Source organism: Oryzias latipes, chromosome 19 (assembly GCF_002234675.1).
Source record: "Oryzias latipes chromosome 19, ASM223467v1".
Classification (NCBI taxonomy): Eukaryota; Metazoa; Chordata; class Actinopteri; order Beloniformes; family Adrianichthyidae; genus Oryzias; species Oryzias latipes.
Window position 1 is genome coordinate 19,770,984 of NC_019877.2, and position 21,204 is coordinate 19,792,187.

A 21,204-nucleotide genomic window follows, 5' to 3' on the forward strand; every position below is an offset into this window, starting at 1 on the left:
CTATAAAGAGTGCATCTCCAAAACCAAATCTGCTTACTACTCCAATCTCATCAATTCAAATAAAGAAAATTCGAAGATTCTTTTCTCCCTCATCTCTAACATCATCAAACCTCCTGACTCCCTTCCATCATATCTCTATTCAACTGATTTCTGCAACACCTTGGCTTCATTTTTCACCACAAAAATTCACCTTATCCATCAACAGTTTACCCCCTACTCTGCTCCATTTCTATCTTCCATTCCGTCTTTTACGTCTGATGATTCGTTTTCTTCATTTACGCTACCCACAGTTAGTCAAATATCTACATATATTAAAAAATCCAAACCTTCCACATGCCAGCTTGACCCACTGCCCACCATCCTTGTTAAAGCTACAGCTCCCTCTCTTTGTCCTCTCATCACCAACATAATCCATGCTTCCCTCTCCTCTGGAATCGTTCCTCCTGCACTGAAAACTGCTGCTGTCACTCCCATACTTAAAAAACTGGGTGCAGATCCAACAGATCTCAATAATTACCGTCCCATTTCCAACCTTCCATTCATTTCAAAAATTCTTGAGAAAACAGTATCTGCTCAGCTTCATGCTCATCTGTCCTCCAATAATCTGTATGAACTTTTCCAATCTGCCTTCCATCCCCTTCATAGTACTGAAACTGCTCTTCTAAAAATTACTAATGACCTTCTCCTCTCTGCTGACTGTGGTTTATTATCCATCCTTCTTTTACTTGATCTCAGTTCAGCTTTTGACACCATTTCTCATTCTATCCTCTTGAACAGACTCTCTTCCATTGGCATCTCTGGCACCGTCCTCTCTTGGTTCCATTCCTACCTGTCTGACCGTACTCAGTTTATCCAACTGAAATCTTTCACTTCTCATTCTGTCCCCATCACAACTGGTGTCCCTCAGGGTTCTGTGCTCGGTCCACTCCTCTTTATTATCTACCTTCTCCCGCTTGGTCATATTTTCCAAAAACATCACATCCATTTTCATTGCTATGCGGATGACACCCAGCTCTATCTTTCCAGCCAACCCAACTCCATACTGCCTCCATTAGCGCTGGTTGACTGCATCAATGAAGTCAAATCCTGGTTCACCTCAAACTTTTTAAAACTCAATAGCAATAAAACTGAACTTCTTCCGATAGGCACCAAATCCACCCTGAGCAAGACCAACAATTTCTCTCTTTACATTGATGGCTCCACCATCTCTCCCTCCCCTCAGGTAAAGAGTTTGGGTGTCATCCTCGACAGTAGTCTCTCTTTCACTTCTCACATAAACAGCGTCACCAGATCAGCCTACTTCCATCTACGCAACATCCAACGTCTACGTCCCTCCCTCAATACTCAGTCCACTGCTGTACTTGTACATAGTCTTGTTACTTCCCGCCTGGACTATTGTAACTCTCTTCTGTTTGGTCTTCCACAAAAACCCTCCATAAACTTCAAATGGTTCAGAATTCAGCTGCTCGTATCATCACACGCACTCCCTCCATCAACCATATCACACCTGCCCTTCAACAGCTTCACTGGCTCCCCATTCCATTCCGCATTCAATACAAAATCTTGCTCTACGCATTCAAAGCCTTTCACAACCTTGCACCTCCATATCTCTCTGACCTCCTTCATCTCTCCATACCTGCTCGCTCACTCCGCTCCTCTTCCTCTATCCAGTTTTCTGTCCCTTCTGCCCGTCTTGTCACCATGGGGAGCCGGGCATTCAGCTGCTCTGCTCCCCGGCTTTGGAACTCACTCCCCCCTGACCTCCACAACACTGACACACTCCCACATTTCAAATCAAAGCTAAAAACTCATCTTTTCCAAATGGCCTTATTCAGTTTAACATTAACCTTTTCACCTTTTTATATATTTTTTATTTAATTTTGTATTTATTTAAATTGTTGTTGTTGTTTTAAGTGTTTATTGTATTTTATACTGTATACATGCTGTGCGGCGACCTTGAGTGCCCAGAAAGGCGCCTTATAAATAAAATGTATTATTATTATTATTATTATTAAAATTTGTGTCAACAAAATGCAAATGTAAGCACGCTAAAAACTAATTTGTGGCCAAATTATTCATTTGAGGGAACAATTAGTTGTTTTTTTAATGTCGTGTCTCTGTAGTTTCACTATTGTTAATCATTTGAAACTTTCCTACTGGGTCTAAATGTGAGGCCTGGTAAATGTTGGAGTTTATTGAAGCATTCAAAGCTTTGCCTGCCTTTGGTGTAACGTCCTTTTTCTTGCAGTCACGTGTTAGAAGCTTCTATCAAATGTTTCCTCTGATATTTATAGACCACAAAAAATAATAATAGATAAAAGGCTCTAACTTAAAACGAGAAATCTTTGTGTTTGAATGGCAGCTTAAAGAAGAGAAAATGCTACAAACATGAAGCTGCTGAGTGTTTTGTAACTATGCGTGCTCCGGTTTTTATCTTCAGAGTTCAGTCATAAAAAACTAAAAGAGAAACTCGCTGTAGGAGGTCTGCGATCAAACGCTGCAGCCGCCTGAGCTCACCTTCTGTATTTTTTAGGCTTCACAAAGAGCAAATTTAAACCTGAATGCTTCCATTTGTTCGTTTTCAGGTTCAAATCCTGGAGCAGAAGCTGGACTTAAGTAATGTGCAGGCGAAGTGTGGCTCCAAAGACAATATCAAACACCAACCCGGTGGAGGCAAAGTGAGTAACCGTGGAATGAGCTGCTAAAGTTTTAATCAAAGTCGGCGGCGTTTAAAATGGCGTTGTGATATTTATACTTGTCAGCACGTTTTCTGTTACCAGGAGGAAGGTCTAAAAGTGTCAAACTGCTGCAAAGATTTACGAAAAAAGTGACTGAACACAAATGAATTCTGCAGCAGTATCGGTGCTGTGGAAGCCTTTGGACAACAACTGCAATCCTTTTTTTCCTTCACTAATGAAGGTTTGATCATTTCTGGCTTCCCAACACAAAAATAATCCCACTCTCCAAAAAATGAGCATTAAAAACATCCATCGTCCTGTTTATGTTCTGGTTCAGCCGCTCCGTCCTGACAAAACTGACCTTCATCCCTCCCTCTTTGATCTTCACAGTCTTCCTCTGGGTTTATTTGGAATCCAGAATCAAGATCCCTGATCATTTTAAATCTTAAATTAATTTAATGTGACTCATATTATGTCTCCTTCATCTTATGTGTTTTGCAAATGCACTTAAGCCGAATCACAGATGTGGAACGCCTTAAAGTGAGTTTAGGAATCTACAGGAATCCAAAGCCACGTCTTCAGGAAAACCATCAGTTTTAACGTTTGCCTCACTGGCATTTGTTTTCTGACTCCGTCCGTCCGTTGTGCTCTTTCTTTCTGGCAATTTTGAAAAATTAAAATATTAAATATTGCACGTTAGTAGGATTTACTCTGAGTTTTGGGAGTTACATTAATATTCAAACATCAGGTGAAATCCGCTCCAGACTCAACAAGACCTGATTGGCCCCAAGAGCCAGTCTGCTCCCCGCAGACAGAGACACTCTGATTAATGACGGCAAACTTGCAGACGGCAGCTTCTTAGATCAATCTCTCATCCCTTTAAAACGTCTCCCCAGGCTTCCCCCTCCTCTAGCCTCCCTTATTTTATCGCTTTTCTTTATTTTCGCACGTTGAAGGTCCAAATCCTTGACAAGAAGCTGGACTTATCAAGTGTCCAGTCCCGCTGTGGCTCTAAAGACAACATAAAGCACACACCTGGAGGAGGAAAGGTGAGACCTTTAAAAGGAAGAGCTTTAAATATGAGAATTTGAAGCTTTTCGTTAGTTTTGGTTCCACAACACTGACTTCCTGTCATTACAGTTGTGTGTAACACTTCACTTGCGGTGCTGCTTCCTCGGTAACCGTGTCTTGCCCTGATCTGTGACTTTTCCAGGTTAAAATACTTGAGCAGAGGTTGGACTTTAGTAATGTCCAGTCTAAGTGTGGCTCCAAAGACAATATCAAACATGTTCCTGGTGGCGGCAATGTGAGTACGGGATGACTCGCTCACCGTTCAGCATCCAAACAAATCCTCTCAGTAAGGTGTCCAGCGCTCTCTGGCTCATCCAGATCAGCCCGTTTTTTTCAAAACTGCATCCTGAAACGGTCCCACCTCAACCCCCCATCACTAACCCTGCTCCTTTCTGTGTGTGGACTACACTGCATGACTGCAGGACCAAACTTTTCTGTTTCCGATGACTGTGTGGTAACCTTCTCTGCACTTTCACTGTTTCTCGAATCGACACTAGAGGCTGAATCTGCCTCGTCTGAGCTTCTGTCAGCAGATTCTGGGGCAGCTGGGGCATGGGTTCCTGTCGTGAGGCCGAGCGGCTCGTCACCGTCGTCCTTTGGCGGACTTTTCTTCTCCGAACTAACAAGTGCTTGTTTAAATTGAGATCTTGAGCCACAGGCTCATCAGAACCTGTCTAAAAAAATGAAAAGGTCAATCCAGGATTACTAATGTCCAGAAAAAAATCAAATTTAATGTTCAAATTTCAATGTGCAGAAAAAAAACCTTTGAAGGCAGAGGAATGCCTTATTTCGTTGAATTTTGTTGCATTTAAGTAAAAGGGAACTAATAAAATACACTTGACAAGCCACCTAGTGGTTATTTTGTGAACTGAACCTGGTTCCTTTTTCTTCCTAAGTCAAATGGTTTCCCCAATTTTAGGGCAATTATTAACTGGAGTGCCTGCAGCTAAGTGGCCTTGTGGCAGAGTGTCTGTCCTGAGACTGAGATGTCACACATCCAGCTATAAATGGACATAGAAACAAAAACAGAAACAGAATTGGCCTCAAGGGTCAGTAAAGATCAATCAATCTTTATCTATGCAGCAATCTTCATACTTGGTGGAAAAAGCTAATAGATGGGACATCTTCCCCTGGCAGCAGCTGCATAGCCACCTAGGTGCAGCATCATGGGAGGGGGGGACCCAGCCTCACCACAGCAAGGTGCCGATGCATCTAGAGCTACACCCAACCCACAGGATCTAGTGTAAAATAAAAAAATAAAATAACTTTAAATTAATTCGAAATAGATATAAGCCGCGTTCAAAAGATGGATTTTAAGCCTTTTCTAAAAAGCATCTATGATCTCTGCAGCCCTCAGACTGTTTTTTAACCCTTGTGCTATCTTAGATGACCCCACCCTTACATTGACGTGTTCTCCCTACCATGACAAAGGTGGATTAAGGTGGAAAGATTTCATGTAATCCATGGACACCAGTGAAGATCACAAATCATTGAAGAAAAAAGGTTCAGAGCACTGTCTAGTGGGTCTAGATGACCCAACTCCCAATGTTAAAGTGCCTAGGAAAGCACAAGGGATAACCGAGGGCCTTGATGCTGAAAAGGTTTGGTTTTCCAGTCGGAACGGTTAACAGACCAGCGCCGGGGGGTCTCGGGGTCTGTGAGGGTTTAGATAAGAAGATGCAAGACCGTTAAGACATTTAAAAACTACAGGATCCTAAAGTCAATCCATAACCCAGAAGCTCCAGTTCATCAGAACAAGAGTTTTTCCTATTCAGCAGCCTCCAAGCATTGACTTGTGTCACTTAGCACTGGTAACAAACCTAAAAAAAAATGCTTCCCAGTGTGAAATGACGAGGTTTTCTTACATGGTTTTTGGCTGACTGCTGCTCAGTGTTTCCGCTCTGTAGCCAGACACAGACAGACTGTGTTCAGGCCATGCTGCACCTGCATCCACAGCTCTGGTCTGCATCATTACTCTGCTTTCGTTTACATTCGTTTATTGAAAACAATTTCAACTTTTCAGGTTCAAATTTATGAGAAGAAGTTGGATTTGAGCAGTGTGCAGTCCCGGTGCGGCTCCAAAGATAACTTAGGTCATGTTCCAGGTGGTGGCAATGTGAGTAGAAAAAGCGGGCGGCGGCAGACGGGCGGCTGCCGTCCACGAGTGTCTTCCTGCTTCTGCTGAATGCACCTTCAGGAAGCAGCAGGAGTGCACGAAACCTCCCGTGTGTCCCTGAACACCTCCCTCCTGACTCTCCCTCCGAACACGGACAGATTTATCAGCCGCGACGGGTCATGAGCATTTCACATGTGATGCTCCTGTCCCAGTCTGAGTTTGATAATTCTGTTCAATCTGTCAGATTGACTGTAATCACCCATCCAAACGGGCTCCTAATCCAGCATGATTCTCTCCTTTGTGTTCATGTTTCTGCTTGCTAGAGAGTTTGGTTGTAAACATCTTACTTTGACAAAAGGTGAAAGGAAATGATTGTGAGGCAGGCGTGACAGAGGACCCTGTGTCCTGGGCCTCTTCGTCAAACAAAGCCTGATGACCTCAGTGGGGAGAAAGTGAGCGCTTTGTTTCCGGACGAAGCTGAGATGAGCTCACATTCTGATGTTTGGATGAAAAAAAAAACAGCGTTTATCTCCTCAACATGAGCTCAGACTGTCACCTTGGATCTAAGTGTTTTTTCTTTAATCTAGTTTGTGTGTTAACATTCCAAATTGATGAACCTGCTTTTTAACCAACTAATATGCCGGATTACAGGTTAGCGGCGGTCTGTTTCCCTCTGGGTTTTAACAAGGCACCTTGTGTTTTTATTGTGTCCTCTACAGGTTCAGATTGTCCACAAAAAGATCGATTTGAGCACCGTCACCTCAAAGTGTGGATCAAAAGCCAACATTCATCACAAACCAGGTAAAAAGCCTTTTTCCAGCCCCACTGCTCTCTGAGCTGCTGCTTTCGAACAGAGGCCGGTCCTCCACGTTGAGTTTAGCCCGTCTTTCTGCTTCTCTGGATGTTCTCACACCAACATGAACTTAAAGACATTTGTAGTTTATAAATGTTGATTTTTGTTGTAAAATGCTTCATTTAAGTCTCCATCTGGTGTTCTTTTAAAGTGTCTGCTAGTATTTAGTTGTTCATTTTTGTGTTTGTTTAAATATCTAAAAAGTGTTATGGTTGAAGCCCCGCCCACAGGTCAAGTCAGCGAATTGGGTCTCTTCTGATTGGTTGACTTGACCTGTGGTCACAGCTAAACCTGTTTATGCTGGCTGTCTTAAGATTCATTCTCCTATTAGGGACGTACGTGGAAACAGGTTGAATTAGGACTTTGAGTTTTTCCAAAGCTGTAAATGCAATGATTCAATCATATCTCCTGTGACTAATGACTATGATGACATTTGTGGCTATCCTTAATCGGAAGAAAATGAAGAACATTACGAAAAAAACCTTACTTTATCCCATAGTGTATTACGATGATTACAGCTTGTCTGACAAACACAGTTTTTCAGCAGACTCCTGGCATCTGCAGGATTTAATTGCTGGTGACACCTAAATAATGTAACTATTCAGTTGTTTACAGGATCCATCAGCTGATTTTGACAGAGAAAAACAGATTTCCATATCAGCTTTGTACATTACTAACGTAAAGGGTTGCATTACGGCGCAGAGCCACTTTTCTCTGCGACAGGATCTGCTGTAGTCATGATAACCGCTCAAATAGTTGAACTAGAATGTCAACACTGGAACTGAAGCTCCGGCGTTAAAGGGTTAATAATCATTATTCCTTTGTTATCCAAACTGCCCTTTGTGTGAACAAGCAAAACGTTCAAAACTGAGTTTCTGTCACAGAACACTAAACTGCATCCACTGCTGCCTCCTTACAGGGGGAAACAACTCTGCTGTTCTTTGCAGCTGCACACCACATTGCTTTAGCTATATTGTGATTTATTATCAAATTTTTTCAGTGGTCTGTTAATTATGATTAGGTCATTTTTAGCCAAAATCCTGTCATCTTCTAGGACATAGTTTCTGCAGAGCGGCAGGAGTTCATGGCAAATTGGCTTTTGAGTTGTGGGCGGGACTGTTGGCGCAGGGGTTAGCCTTGGCTAATTTCCCATCAACCCTTTGTTTACACTCTCTCCCTCTAGCTTACTGCCCCTCACATGCCCAAGCTAACATTAGATTCAAGATTCAAAGGGTTTATTGTCACATGCACAGTAAAGGAATGTGTTTCCCTGCACAATGAAATTCTTTCTTTGCTGTCTGCTCCAAAAAACTTAGCATGGCAAAGAAACGGTGAACAATGTTGGAGCAATCCAGGCCGTACAGATTTGATCAGGATTCCAGCTCAGAGACTTTGGCCCTGCCCATGGCAGTTGCTTTGTCACAAAACCGAATAAAGAAACACGCAGAAGTGACATTTTTAGTTTAATTTTCTTCATATATGGCCTTGGTTTTTGAGCATCTGAATGATGAAGGATTTTTTGTGTGACTTCTCTCCACCAGTCATTCGTGCATTTATTCTGCCTTGCTGTAATCCCAGAAGCACTGCGCTTTCATTTTGAGTATAGCAGAAAAAATACTGAAACAAGTCGCCACATCAAATCAAAATCAAATCAAACTTTATTTATGAAGCACTTTTCATATAAAAATATAAAACAATGTGCTTTACATTAAAACACAACAAAATTTAAAAACAAGCATGATGATTAAAACATAAATAAATAAAAATAAATAAATAAAAAGGGCCCCCCTCCCCGTACCTAGCCCCCCACTCCTTTCACACCTCCTACCCCCTAACTGATGGGATAATACAATGAGAAATAGGCTGAGCACAAAAACAGGATGCTGGAAACGCTGGTAATTGGAACCTCCCCCTCTGTGAACAGCCGCATAACCAGCCAAATGCAGCATCACAGGCGGGGACCGCTCCACCACAGCTAAGCGGTGATGCAGGTCCCCATCTAGAGCCACAGTGGCTGAACAGCAGCCGACCCAGAGGGAGAGGTTCCAGCTGACGAGGAGGAACCGGAAATAAAAATGAATAAAAATGAGAATAAAAAAGTAAAGATAGTGATAAAAACAATAAAACATTAAAATAAGGTTAATTAAAATAATGCGTTAAAAATCAGGTTCAAGTTCATAAAACAAGACAAAATGGATAGATAAATAAATAAAATAAAAATAAAAAAATACATATAAATAACTAACTGAATAAATAAATACAAGCAGTAAAAATCAGTTAAAAGCCAGGTTAAAAAGATGCGTCTTGAGGCTTTTCTTAAAAGCATTAATGCTCTCTGCGGCTCTCAGGCCCTCTGGCAGACTGTTCCACAAACGGGGGCCATAGTGCTGAAACGCAGCTTCTCCATAGGTTTTAGTTTTTACAAACGGAATGGTTAACAGACCAGTGCCAGAGGATCTCATACTTTACTAAAAGATCTGATAAATAAGAAGGCGCAAGACCGTTAAGACATTTAAAAGCGGTTAAAAGTATCTTAAAATCGATCCTGAAGCATATGGGGAGCCAATGCAGGGATTTTAAAATTGGGGTGATGTGAGCCCACATTCGGCGCCCCATAGCAGAGTTCTGGAGAAGCTGAAGGTTCCTAATGTTTGTTTTTGGAAGACCAGCAAGCAGGGAGTTACAATAATCAGTTTTACTCATGATAAAAGCATGCATTAGCATCTCCATATTAGCAAGAGAGAGAAGTGGGCGGACTCTAGCCAGATTTCTAAGATGATAAAAACCAGTTTTAACCACCTGTTTTATATGTGGGATAAAAGTTAGCTTAGAGTCAAAAATAACACCCAGGTTTCTGACTGTTTCTGAAAGGCTTAATGAAAGTTCCTGTAGCTTCAGAAACTGTTTCTCTCTCTTTGCTTCGGGACCGATAACTAAAATTTCCATTTTGTCCTGATTGAGCTTCAGAAAATTATTTGCCATCCATAATTTCACATCTAAAATACAGTTAAAAACTGCTTGTATTGGTCGTGTGTCATCAGGAGACATAGCTATATACAGCTGGGTATCATCAGCATAGCTATGAAAGCTGATGTTGTGGCTCCTGATGACATTCCCCAGAGGAAGCCTGTAAATGTTAAAAAGCAAGGGGCCAAGGATGGAACCTTGAGGCACACCACAATTGATTTCATTGACCCTGACATGACTGTCAGTTTAAAGCCAACAGACGTAACAGGATGTGAAGATGTTGCGTGATGACATCATCACTTCAGATCCTCATTGGACAGCTTTAGGTCACAAATGAGGTTTTCATTGTGACTTTTGCTCCGTTTTAGCCTGAAATTCTTCCCATGAAGACACTGAACACGCTTTCTCTTCCCTTCCTTTTTTTTAGTAAAGGTGGCGCTCTCCTCTCTTCTGTTCCAGGTGGAGGAAACATTGAGATTAAAAGCGAGAAGCTGGAGTTTAAGGTCCAGTCGAAAATCGGCTCTCTGGACAACATCAAACACGTTCCTGGAGGCGGGGCTAAAAGGGTAAAAACGCCATGACAAAAGCCATCAGCTGCTCTCTGTCACAGACGTCTCTCTGCTTCCTTCTCAGAAGGAGAAAGCTCCTTTTAAGTTTGATTACATTGTTTTTTTTAGATATTTGTAGCTAGGAAAAGCAATCATTCTATGAAGCAGTTAAATCTTGTAAATGCTGCACGTTGCCCATTGAGGATCATTGAGGCACAAAGGCTGCTGAAAAGGTTCCTTTTATAATTAAATAAAAGGACCAAACACACTTAATAGTATGAAAATTATTTCAGTTAAATTGATATTTTAGCTTTAAAAATGCTATTTCATTTTTTCTAAATGTTTGAAAAAATCTTAAATAATCTTAAATATTTGGGGATTTTAAAGGTTAAAAATTCTTTTGAACATTTTTAATTGTGTGTTGTTTTTTTTGCACGAGTCCACATTTACAGATATTTTTATTTCTAATCTCAGCATTAATAAAGTGTCGGATGAGGACAACAGCCATAATTTAACTCAGGAGACTGAAGGCTTTTTCTCTATCCAATGTGATTGGTTGTTCAGTTTGGATAGGTCTTTATGTGCATCAGCCTTTGCATAATATTTCATTTTGACCTCGTTTACCTGATTTGTGTTCAGCAGCAGCTTTTATTTTGAAATTTAACCCTTGTGCTATCCTCGGCACTTTAACGTTGGGAGTTGGGTCATCTAGACCCACTAGACAGTGCGCTGAACCTTTTTTCTTCAATGATTTATGATCTTCACTGGTGTCCATAAATTACATGAAATCTTTCCACCTTTATCCACCTTTGTCATGGTAGGGAGAACACGTCAATGTAAGGGTGAGGTCACCTAAGATAGCACAAGGGTTAAGGAAAATACTACAAAAAATCTCAACTCTGACAATTTATTTTTCTTGTGGCATTTCAAACACCTTTTAGGTTCATAAAACACTGTTGCTCTTATATCAAAATAAGAGCCTTTGAACTTTCACATTTACTTCTGTATATTATTTTTTTATTTTTACGCAGACCAGAAATCCAACATAGTCAACAACTAAAATTGGGATTAAAAAACAGAAAAAAACAAAATTCCTAACTTCATCAATTTTGTAGAAAATTTAGTTTTGTTTGGTTTCTCATTTATGAGAGCTGCTTTTTTTGTACCCTCCATCTGTGTTTGGCTCCGTTTTTTTTAGTTGGTTCCATCCTGCTTTGTTTTTTCTTTTCTTGTGAATGTTTCTTGATTTGCAGTTGTCATTTCTCTCATGTTGTGTTGCATCGTTTTCTTTGTGTTGAAACCATCCTGTGTTTTTGTTGCATGCCTTGTCATTGACGGGCCTTCCTCTGTAGAGGGAGAAGGATGCAGAGGGGAGCGTCTCAGACAGCCTCTCCATTCCCTCCCCCATCACCACCCCCCCTCAGTCACCTCAGACTGTCCCTTCAGCACCCATCACACCCATCCTGACGCACCCCCTCATAAAGATTGAGGACTCCCGTAAGTATCTGCAGGCTGCAGTAGTCAGCTGCATCTGAGAGCTGCTTTTATTAGCCGGATTCCTCTCAGTTATATAAGTTAAAAAAAACAAGTTTAAAAAACACATTTCTGATTTAAATTAACGTGCAAAGAGTTAAAAAGAGAATTTGATCAAGACTTTAGTGCAAAATATGGATTTCAATACCATTTGGGTAAAAAAAAAATACATATCTATCTATCTATACTGAACCCATGTTTTGCTTTAGCAAAAATAAGAATTCAAAAATATCCAGCAGCTTTTCCAGTGTTCTGCACTTATCATTGTTATCCACCAGAGGGCGCTCCAGATTCCTTTTGTAATTAGATTTCTTGCATAAATCATCTATAGTTTGCATCTATTGACACATTTATGCTTCAAAATGGTTAGGGCATTAGGCTTGAATCTAAATTTCCCAAAGTAAATTTCATTAAAGTATTTTTTTTTAAATCAGCTCATTTGGAGTTTGTTGAAAGTTTGATATTGTTTTTGCATCCTGCTATATTAAAAAAAAAAACAACAAATGGTAAAGTTGAGCAGATCTCCCATTTCAGCTGGTCCTTCAGTCATTCGGGCTTTGATCTGGACTCTCTGACAGCTGAGCTGCGTGGCTGTGAGGCATCGTGTGCACGCTGTCAGCACATGCTGCTGCACATGCTGTGCACAGCAATTAGCCGCGTCACACGCATCAGACAGATTTGTCTTTGGAAACCTCTGCAACATTTAACCCTTTCGTCACTGAGACGCACCGCGGTTGACTGTGAGGTCAATGTGACCTTTCACCTATGAGCCTCAGCCTCTTTAGAACAGAAGCAGACGACCTGTTAGCATCCTGCCACAGTCCTACATAAAGATGGTTATTTTTACCGTAAAAAAATTATGTGTTTTTCAAATACTAACAAATATAATTTTAAAAATTCGTTTTTAATTTAAATGTAAAAAAAAAAAAAATTAAATTAAAATGATTTATTTTTAAATCTATTAATTTTTCCACAAATGTTTCATATCTACTCTCTGATCATTTCCAGATTGAAAATCTAAATATGTTTTATCCAGTGATCTTTTATCTGGATACTAATGATCAGGGGTTGCAGTAAAAGGACCTTACAAAGCTGCGTGAAATGTTCAAATATACCATTAAAATCCTATTTTGGTTCAGAATAATAACATAAAATCAATGTTTTGGGGGTTTTTCAAACATAAAACCAAAGTAAAGACGCCCTCATGCAGACTTCCTCAACTCTTAGGCACGTTAACATTGGGAGTGGGGTCATCTGGACCCCACAAGATAGCACAAGGGCTAGGAAAAACAGAAAAATTACAGCCTACCAACACAACAGTCTTTGAGATTTTTCTTCTCATCCCAACTTTAAAGAAAATCCAGAAAAATGTGGTTTCTGCTGCTGTTTTTTGCACAAATGCCTCAGTTTAGTTTGGGTTTAGTGAACAGATGGAACGGAGCCTCGACAGTCCTGGCTGGCTCCATCCTGATCTTGCACCTCCCAGATCAGGGAGTTCCTGATCTGGAGAAGATTTAAAAAAAACAGGAACCCCGTTTCTGCAGTAGCTCGGCTGCTGACCGATCTCCTCCGACCTCCTCGCAGATCGAGTCCCACAAGCTGACCTTCCGTGAGACGGCCAAGGCCCGCACCGACCACGGCGCCGAGATCGTGTCTTTGGAAGACTCCCCCCACCAGCTCAGCACCGTGTCCTCCTCAGGCAGCATCAACATGGCGGACTCTCCGCAGCTCTCCACGCTGGCCGACCAGGTGTCCGCCTCTCTGGCCAAACAGGGCTTGTGAGCGCGTCCGCCGCGCGACGGCGTGGAGGAGTTCTTCTGCCTTCCTCCTAACTCTCACAGGACTTTTTTTTAGCTGCCCATCTTCACTGGTGATCCTCTGCTAACCTTCTCCAGGCTGTTAGGTCCTAAAAGAATAAGTAGGCCGAAATTTCTTTGATTTGTCTCTGTGGATCCTCCTCTCATTTTCTGTGGTGACCCTTTAAGACGTAAGGCGCCCCAGCAGAACCAAACCCTCGTGAATTGAAGAAGTGATTTGACCTCAGCACACGTCCTGCTACATAGAACTCCTGTCAGATCTCACCTTTCCATGGGCGTCTGCTTTTCATTTCCCCTTAAAACGCAGGAGAATGCAGAATGTTTGGTGAGGGAACAGCTACAGGGTCAAACCGCTTTTAGGAAAAAAACAAACAAAAAAAAATAATGTTGAGGCAGGAAAATGCTTCTTGGACCTCAGTGCTGTCTCTGCTTGGTGTCGTCCCGGCGTGCTGCGCCTCCAGCTGCGGGGGGGTAACGGGGGCAAAAAAAAAAAACAAGCCGGCTGAGAAGAGCCGCCGTCTGTGTGAAAGCCAGCGAGCGCCCGAAAGGACTGCAGGGGGCTCCAGCTTCCCCCATCCCAGCATCCCTAAGGTTCCCAGAATGCTTTGCGGTCTCATCCCTTCAGTGCAGAAACATTTAGGAATTCAGATCATTTTGGAGAAGAAGTTTTACAAAAACTGACCTACTTTCCAAAAATGGGCATATGGGCGGGGCAAACACACCCACAAAGTCACTGAAGCGTTTTTGGTTATTCTGCATGTCAAACAAAAAGCCACGCCCCAAACAAAGAATTTTGATCTTAAACGCAAAAAAAGGTATTTTTTGCATTAAACAAGTCGTGTTGAGGTGCTGGTTCTAATCCCACAAATGCAAAAGGGAAGCGATGCGAGTGACTTGAACCCAGATGCTGCGGCTCACTTGTGCAGACTCGTTTGTTCTAGTGACCAGCAAATCTTCAGTGTTTGTACCGTTACCATAGAAACAGGGTCTACAAGTGAGGACTGGTGACTGGACTTGAGCCCGTCATGAAGTGACTAGAGTGACTTGTGTTGTGATTGCAGTGACTTGTGTTGTAAGAGATCATTTTGGACTCCATCTCGGAACCGTCAGATCTAGACTTGGACTGGTACTTTTGAGACTTGAAACTTGGGACTTGTGTCAAACGTCTTTCAAATAGTATGAAGGAGTAAAGACTTGTACCAAAAAGACTTGGGCTCCAACTTGCACCACTGTTCTAAGACTTCAGACTCGACTTGGTTGACCGTTCACCTTCTAGAGTAACTAAAGAGTAAACTTGTACTCATGACACCTAATCTCTAATCTCTGACTTGAACAGGTGCTTTTAAGACTTGAGGCTTGACTTGGACTTGGGTCAGTTCTTGCTGCCACAATAGCCCTTGTGGGAGAAGGGTGCATTCCAACTCGCAATCAGCAAAAAAGCCTCGACTATCTCCTTTTTTGTACTCACTAGACTCAAGTCCTGACTTGGACTGGTGCTTTTAAGACCCGAGTCAGTTAGGTCTTACATAGTTATTTATCATAGACTTTAGTTCTGACAAGGACTTGAGAGACTTGAACTCGACTACCTTGGGGGTCTAGTTTTGCCTCTCAACTAATGGACCCAACCCATCCTTGTTCTTGTAGAGGCGCGGTGGGCGTGGCTTCAGTGCAGTGGCTGCTGTTTGCTCTGAATGAAACAGGTCAGTAGCTGATCAGGTTTCCTCTCTGAAAGACCCCTCCCACCGGGACTTGGAGTTTAGCCGTTTGGACCTGCAGACCTAAGACTCGAAAGGGAACTAGAATTGGTCCCTCCTGAAACACAGACCCCATTTGTGAGGATGCTGGTGTGGGATCTGGTTTAGAAGTGGCCCTGAAAGTGCAGAGAAGCTCCGCCTCTCAGGTTCGTGACGCGTTCGCTGGCTTTGACAGGAAGGACTCGGCTTCTCAGCAGCTGAATTTTTGCCTCCAACAGAAACGGCTAGACTAGGAACCTTTGCTTTGTGTTGGGCACAGTTTTATAATCTTCTGTGGATATGACATGTATTTGATATGGAAAAAAACAGACATTTGTATTGTGCCTGCTGCTGTTAGTGTATTTTTTTTTACTGCTCTCATTGTAAATGTGCTACAGCTTGCTACGTGTCATTTCTGAGTCCATGGGTTGTGCTTGTCGCCGCTTTCAGTATTCAAACTGCCATACGCACTAAGGATAGGCAAAATATTGTTTATTAGTTATGAAAGATCCTAAACATAGGGAGGTTGCAACAGGAAAAAAAAAAGTATTCCTTTACTGCCTTTGAATCTAGAGCATCACTTTAAGGATAGAAAAGCTGCAGCATGAGGAAAAAAAAAAAAAACTATTCCAGCAGAATTACTGTTGCCGAGCGTCAGAGGGACAAACTGTACAGCACCAATTCACTAGAGCTCACGAACGTCCCTGAATGCAACACCGTGTTTCGTTGTCCCCAACACTTTGCCACCTGGTTGGCCAAAATAAGAGCGCGTCGTTCTCCGCAGCTGAAGGGACTTTCAAAATAAAAGCATGCTCTAGATTCTCCCTCCTGCAAACGACTCGGCCCTAAATGATAGAGGCGTAGTTGTTCCTGCGTTCTTTTGGACCGTGAACTCATCCTGCTGTATTGCTAGTAATCTATGCCAGGCGCTCACAAGTGCTTATGCATGCACGTCTTCAAAGGCCGACCTCCTCATGCATTCTAAAGATGTTTATACTGGATTTACTCGCTGAAAGGGTTTTGGTGTGCAAAATTTCCACATTTGGTTTAACTCTGGGTGTTTGTCACCTAATCTGCATGCAGGGGTTGTTTTTATCTTTATTTTGTTTGCAGTAGACCATGCTTCTCTGAATGCAGGACTGAAATGGGGTTGGTTCCAGGACTCGCCGCCCTCCTTCCTTCTGACGCTGTACAGTTGTGGAAATGTGGCTGTCGTCATTGTGCATCTGATCAATAACTGATTCTTGTTGCTGTATATGTGTATTTGAAATAAATGCTACGAAGTCGGTTGTTTGTTGTGTGTGAATGACTGAGACCGGAGCGGCGGTTCCAAGTTAAACATAAATGTTTTAATGGTACTATTTACAAAAACGAAAAAACGATTCTGCGTTTTGATTAGGTTAACTGCTGCAACAATCAAACAGGTACATTGACATCTTGCTTTACTAAAAAAAGAAGAAAAATAAAGGAACAGTGACTCAACAGCTGTGACAGAAAAAGGAGGTGAAAAATGAAAACCAGTTTTTTTTTCCTTTTCTATTTTGCATAGCAGTTCGTTACTGAAGACGGAGGGGGGGGGGGCGGTTGATTATGTGGAGGCCGTGAGGTGGGACGAACAAAATCCGCTTTAGATCGTTGGACAACAAAAATGCAAAAGCAAAGAAAAGATTCCCTTGAAGAACCTGAGCTTTGGGGCGGCTGCTGCTACATTTGTGTGGAGTTTGAACTGGAGGAGGGGGAGGAGCCAAAACGCGCTCCGGGGTGCTGGCGTCTCTGCTGTCACGAGACGGACATCAGCTCCGCCCCCACTCCCCAACGTGCAGCACCTTCCTGCTGAACAAGTGCTTAAAGAAAAACCAGACACCCCGCTGGTTTGAGCCCACACGTCTGCGCAGATGCTGAAGGAATGATTGTGACGGTTCAAACACACAAAGGTTGTGTTGCTCTGGAAAAGGCGAAACGACAAACAGAACGAGTCAGGAATGCAGAACAGAAAGACGACAAACCAGCTCAACTAGACTGGACTGTGGGAAGTGCTCTGGTGATCTTAGGTGACCCCTAGAGGTGGTGGCGGCAGGGGGGGGGGGGGGACCCAATTTCCAAATGTACCTGTTTGAGAGGGGGTGGAAGGAGAGGTGGGGGCTTTTTTTTCTCTTTTGTTATTCGTCACTCCACTAAAAATGTACATGGGAATCACAAGCAAACTATAGAAAACACCCTTTGGCCATCTTTTGAGGAGTCCGCTACATAGTGCGCTACAAATGTACACGCGACATATGAAACACCACTAAGCCCGCCCCCCCCCCCCCCCCCCCCCCCCCCCCCCCATGTACATTGTTTAGCTTACTACAGAACTTCTTTTTTGTAATGTGTTGTTTTATACTTTTTTTTTACATTTATATTTTTTGCTGTGACAAAAACAAGTGTGGGGAAAGGCTATCTTCATAATGTTCACTAAAAACTGTGAAAGTATTAGACTGATGTTTGAATATCAAACAACAGGAACCCATTATATATATATATATCTTATTCTGCTTTGAGGTTCTGCTTGTTAATGCCAGAGAGGAGCTGCGCAGCGGCGAGGAGGAGTAGGCGGAGCCACCTCCCTCGGCTCTGCGCTCATCGGTGGGTGGAGGCCCGCTGTTTGAAGCTGCTGTCGTCGTCACACAGCAGCTCCATGTCGTCTGAGTCCAGGCGTCCACAAGCTGTTGCTCGGCAACCTGAGATGCTGCGCATTCTGGGCCTGATGTGGTCGGGCTCCGCCTCGGGCTCTGGTGCCGGGTCTTCTGGCAGGGGGAAGCTGCGGCGCTCCCACGGCGCGACCGTCTGGTTGGAAAACAAGAGGATCAAATGAACAACTTTGAAGCTTTAAGAGAGTTGAAACATAAATCCTTCAGTGACGATCCAATCAGAATCATTTAGACTTCTATTCAGGACAGAGTTAGGGGTTCATGTAGAACTTTGACGTGTCGACCAGCACACGCCATCAACACAGGGATCGTTATCAAGGTGGTGATCTCGTTGACAAATCAGGATCAGTGATCCATAGATCAAAGCACGATCCCATCTGTTGCTCTATGGATGAATTACTGGATCTATGAAAATGTATTTAAACTGGAGGGCCCGACGAAGCGGCTCCACACCCTCCCCACCCCGTGGAGAGGGTGTGCAGAGGTAAAATCTATCTTCTATCTCTAGAAGAGGAGACCAAAATCAACAAAACAGAACAGATAAAAACAGATTAAGGAGAAACCATAGTATGTATCACTTTAAACAGTCTCAAGGTTTTCTGTGAACTTCCTGGTTGACCTCATCAGTAAACAAAACATAACCAGCACTGTTGTTTAGGATCATTTTAGACCTAATCCTGAACACTCTCTTCAATTTCCAGTTTTCAAGTTTTGTTGACTACAGTTCCAGTAGATATTTGACACAATGTAGAAACACCTGAATAAAAATGCAACACTAAAAAACGCTCACAGGGTTTTCAACAGACATGTTTTACAAACTGATTCCAACATAAGGTTTATATAATATTCTTAAAATTATATTCATCATATTTGTATTCTATTTTACTCTGTTTTTTCTTTATATATTTAAAACATTTTTTGAACTTCTTTCAGTTAACTGATCTCTACGGAAAACACTCGTTAGCTTTACTTAGAAAAAGAGAAGCTTCTGGTTTTGATTTATAAACTTCAAATCCAACAGTCTGCATTTTAGAGCTTTAATTACATTTTATGGAGTCTACTTTTAACTATTGTATATTTATAAAGATCAGTTATGTGGGACATTGCTAATATTTATAATTGAATTTTCAGGAACAGCTGGGGAGTATTTGAGTATCCGGATACTCGTTACAGCTGTAATCAACTACCTGCACCAGCTCTGATTCAACTGCAGTGGAACTGCTGACTCGACCTGAGCATCGGCTGTGATCTTTATTCTTAGACCTCAGGAAAAAAACAAAAGAATTAAAACCTGAGGTTTGATGAACATTTTGAAGGAAACTGTGTGGGACAGCAGGAAATATTTCTGTGGTGACCTAGTTTAAAGCAAAAATCGGTTTGTTTTTGCTCTTCCAGAGATTCCCAGCTCTCATCCAGACCATCAGAGTGGAGAAGATTTCAGAACTTTGCTCTGACTGGGTCTCCTCGGTCTGATGAACGCTGTGAAACCGTTCAGCTTGTTCAGCTCATGGTTGTGTAAAAGCAGCTGCTCAGTTGTTTATTTAAAGATTTAAAACCAGATTTTGTGCCACTAGAATCAGACAAACGGAGGCGGCGGTCGATCGGGCCACATACCCGCTCTTCAAAGGTGAAATCTGGCGTTGAGCATCGCGTGTCCTCGTTGGACAGCAGCCGGTGGGAGTCCCTTGAGCACGGGGTCTGGGGGTTGGAGGAGGTGTCGGGGCTGGGCGGACTCATGGGAGACGGCACATGACTGTAGTCGTGGAGCAGGGGGTACGGGCCGGGGTCTGGGGATGCAGGCTGGGGGGTGGGAGGGTTGGTGCCACACAGCAGCGGTGTGGTGCGCCCATCCACAGACTTATATGACCTGAGGGAAACAAAGGCGGGCTTCAGAAACTCCCCCCTACCACGAAACACACGGACACTGGAGCCTGTGCGTTTTCACCTGCTGCCCCTCCGTTTGGCAGGAGCCAGCGCCATCCAGGTCCAGCGGCTGCGCTCCTGGTCCTCGTAGGGCTGATGGAGCTGAATGAAGGCTGCATCCGAGAGGTCCTCCACCTGCATCACAGCATGACATCAGATCTATCAGCCGTTTGTTTCAGGAAGAGCTTCCCAAATGGCGAGCAATGATGGAGCCATCTATTATTGCAGATGCCAGCTCAGACATAAATGGATCCATTTGTCTACAAGCAGATGCATCAGAATGGAGCGGAGCGGGGAGCCTTTGCCCCGCCCAGCGTATTTCCTACGCCATGCATACAACCTTTTTCAAATAACAATTCACTCCTGATTCACGCCGATCTGAATGAAGAAATACTCAGAAATGCAATTTTAATTTTCTCCATCAGCAGAAAAATGTTACTAAAACAAATTTAAAAAACCCAAAAACAGCCTTTTCAGATGAGTGGGTCTCAGTGTTTTAACAATGCAACGTCAGTCTGCTGCACAGAAACATGCGATCTAAGCATCGCCACGGTGACAAAAAGAATGGAGCTTTACCTCGCGCTCGTTCTCCTCCTCAGTTATGGATTGTGAGAAAATGTCCGCCGAGCGCCAACTGACAAAACAAGAGCCATGAGAGTTTGGTCCAAATGAAACAACAGGTGGAAGGGGCAGATCACGGGGGGGCATTTGCACCTACCTGGGTGTGAGAATCTCTTTGTATTGCAGCTTCTCCACCCTGGTGGTGGCAGCCACAGACATGGGGATCACGATGTTGTTGATGTCGAAGGAGCTCTCTCCACGCCTCCTCTTGATTGGCTGCTGCTGGGGGGGAAAAAGCTGGAATGAATATTCAGAACCCTAAAATAAAACAATTTGACCTCCGTTTCAGACTTCTGATGTACAGATGTGGATGAGGATCTGTTCCACTTTGATCCTTCCTCAGCATCCAGACATGAATAACAGTAATAAACCTTTTAATTCATTTCAGAAGCGGCTCCTCCAGCAGCTGCAGAGTTTCTGCTTCCTGTCATTTCAGATTCAACCACAAAAACATAAACCTGTGAGCGACGTTTCAGTTTCCATTTCAAAGCCTCAATATTGTTTTTCTGTTCACCACAAACATTCAGCTCAAAAGGTTCAGACGCATCATCCAGCCTGAAACATTTGGCGTGTGAGCACGTGCAGTAGAAGCCCAAACAGACGCCACGACTGATCAGGGCAGCATTAAGATGAATCAATAGGAAAACCATTCAA

General features: G+C 42.9%; 2 protein-coding genes across 32 annotated transcripts in view; one reads left to right on the forward strand and one right to left on the reverse strand.

The window, feature by feature from the left end:
* The window catches only part of LOC101160113 (microtubule-associated protein tau), a 44,159-nt gene extending 27,554 nt beyond the window's left edge, over positions 1 to 16,605 (forward strand). For 23 of the 28 annotated variants that reach the window (XM_011488435.3, XM_011488437.3, XM_020711959.2 and 20 more), the window contains 7 exons: positions 2,586 to 2,678; positions 3,635 to 3,727; positions 3,892 to 3,984; positions 5,773 to 5,865; positions 6,585 to 6,666; positions 10,145 to 10,251; positions 13,351 to 16,605. In XM_011488435.3, the coding sequence (XP_011486737.1) occupies positions 2,586 to 2,678; positions 3,635 to 3,727; positions 3,892 to 3,984; positions 5,773 to 5,865; positions 6,585 to 6,666; positions 10,145 to 10,251; positions 13,351 to 13,548 (759 nt within the window). In that variant the 3' untranslated portion in view covers positions 13,549 to 16,605. Of the gene's footprint in view, positions 1 to 2,585; positions 2,679 to 3,634; positions 3,728 to 3,891; positions 3,985 to 5,772; positions 5,866 to 6,584; positions 6,667 to 10,144; positions 10,252 to 11,585; positions 11,731 to 13,350 lie in introns of all 28 variants that reach the window. The other 5 variants (XM_020711962.2, XM_020711964.2, XM_020711973.2 and 2 more) reach the window with 5 other exon arrangements.
* A 1,094-nt stretch (positions 16,606 to 17,699) lies between these two features.
* LOC101166752 (KAT8 regulatory NSL complex subunit 1) overlaps positions 17,700 to 21,204 on the reverse strand; it is a 33,989-nt gene continuing 30,484 nt past the window's right edge. For 3 of the 4 annotated variants that reach the window (XM_020712344.2, XM_023949399.1, XM_023949398.1), the window contains 5 exons: positions 20,648 to 20,772; positions 20,506 to 20,563; positions 19,952 to 20,064; positions 19,621 to 19,873; positions 17,700 to 18,142 (listed from right to left, as the gene is read on the reverse strand). In XM_020712344.2, the coding sequence (XP_020568003.2) occupies positions 17,936 to 18,142; positions 19,621 to 19,873; positions 19,952 to 20,064; positions 20,506 to 20,563; positions 20,648 to 20,772 (756 nt within the window). In that variant the 3' untranslated portion in view covers positions 17,700 to 17,935. The remainder of the gene's footprint in view (positions 18,143 to 19,620; positions 19,874 to 19,951; positions 20,065 to 20,505; positions 20,564 to 20,647; positions 20,773 to 21,204) is intronic. The other variant, XM_023949400.1, reaches the window with a different exon arrangement.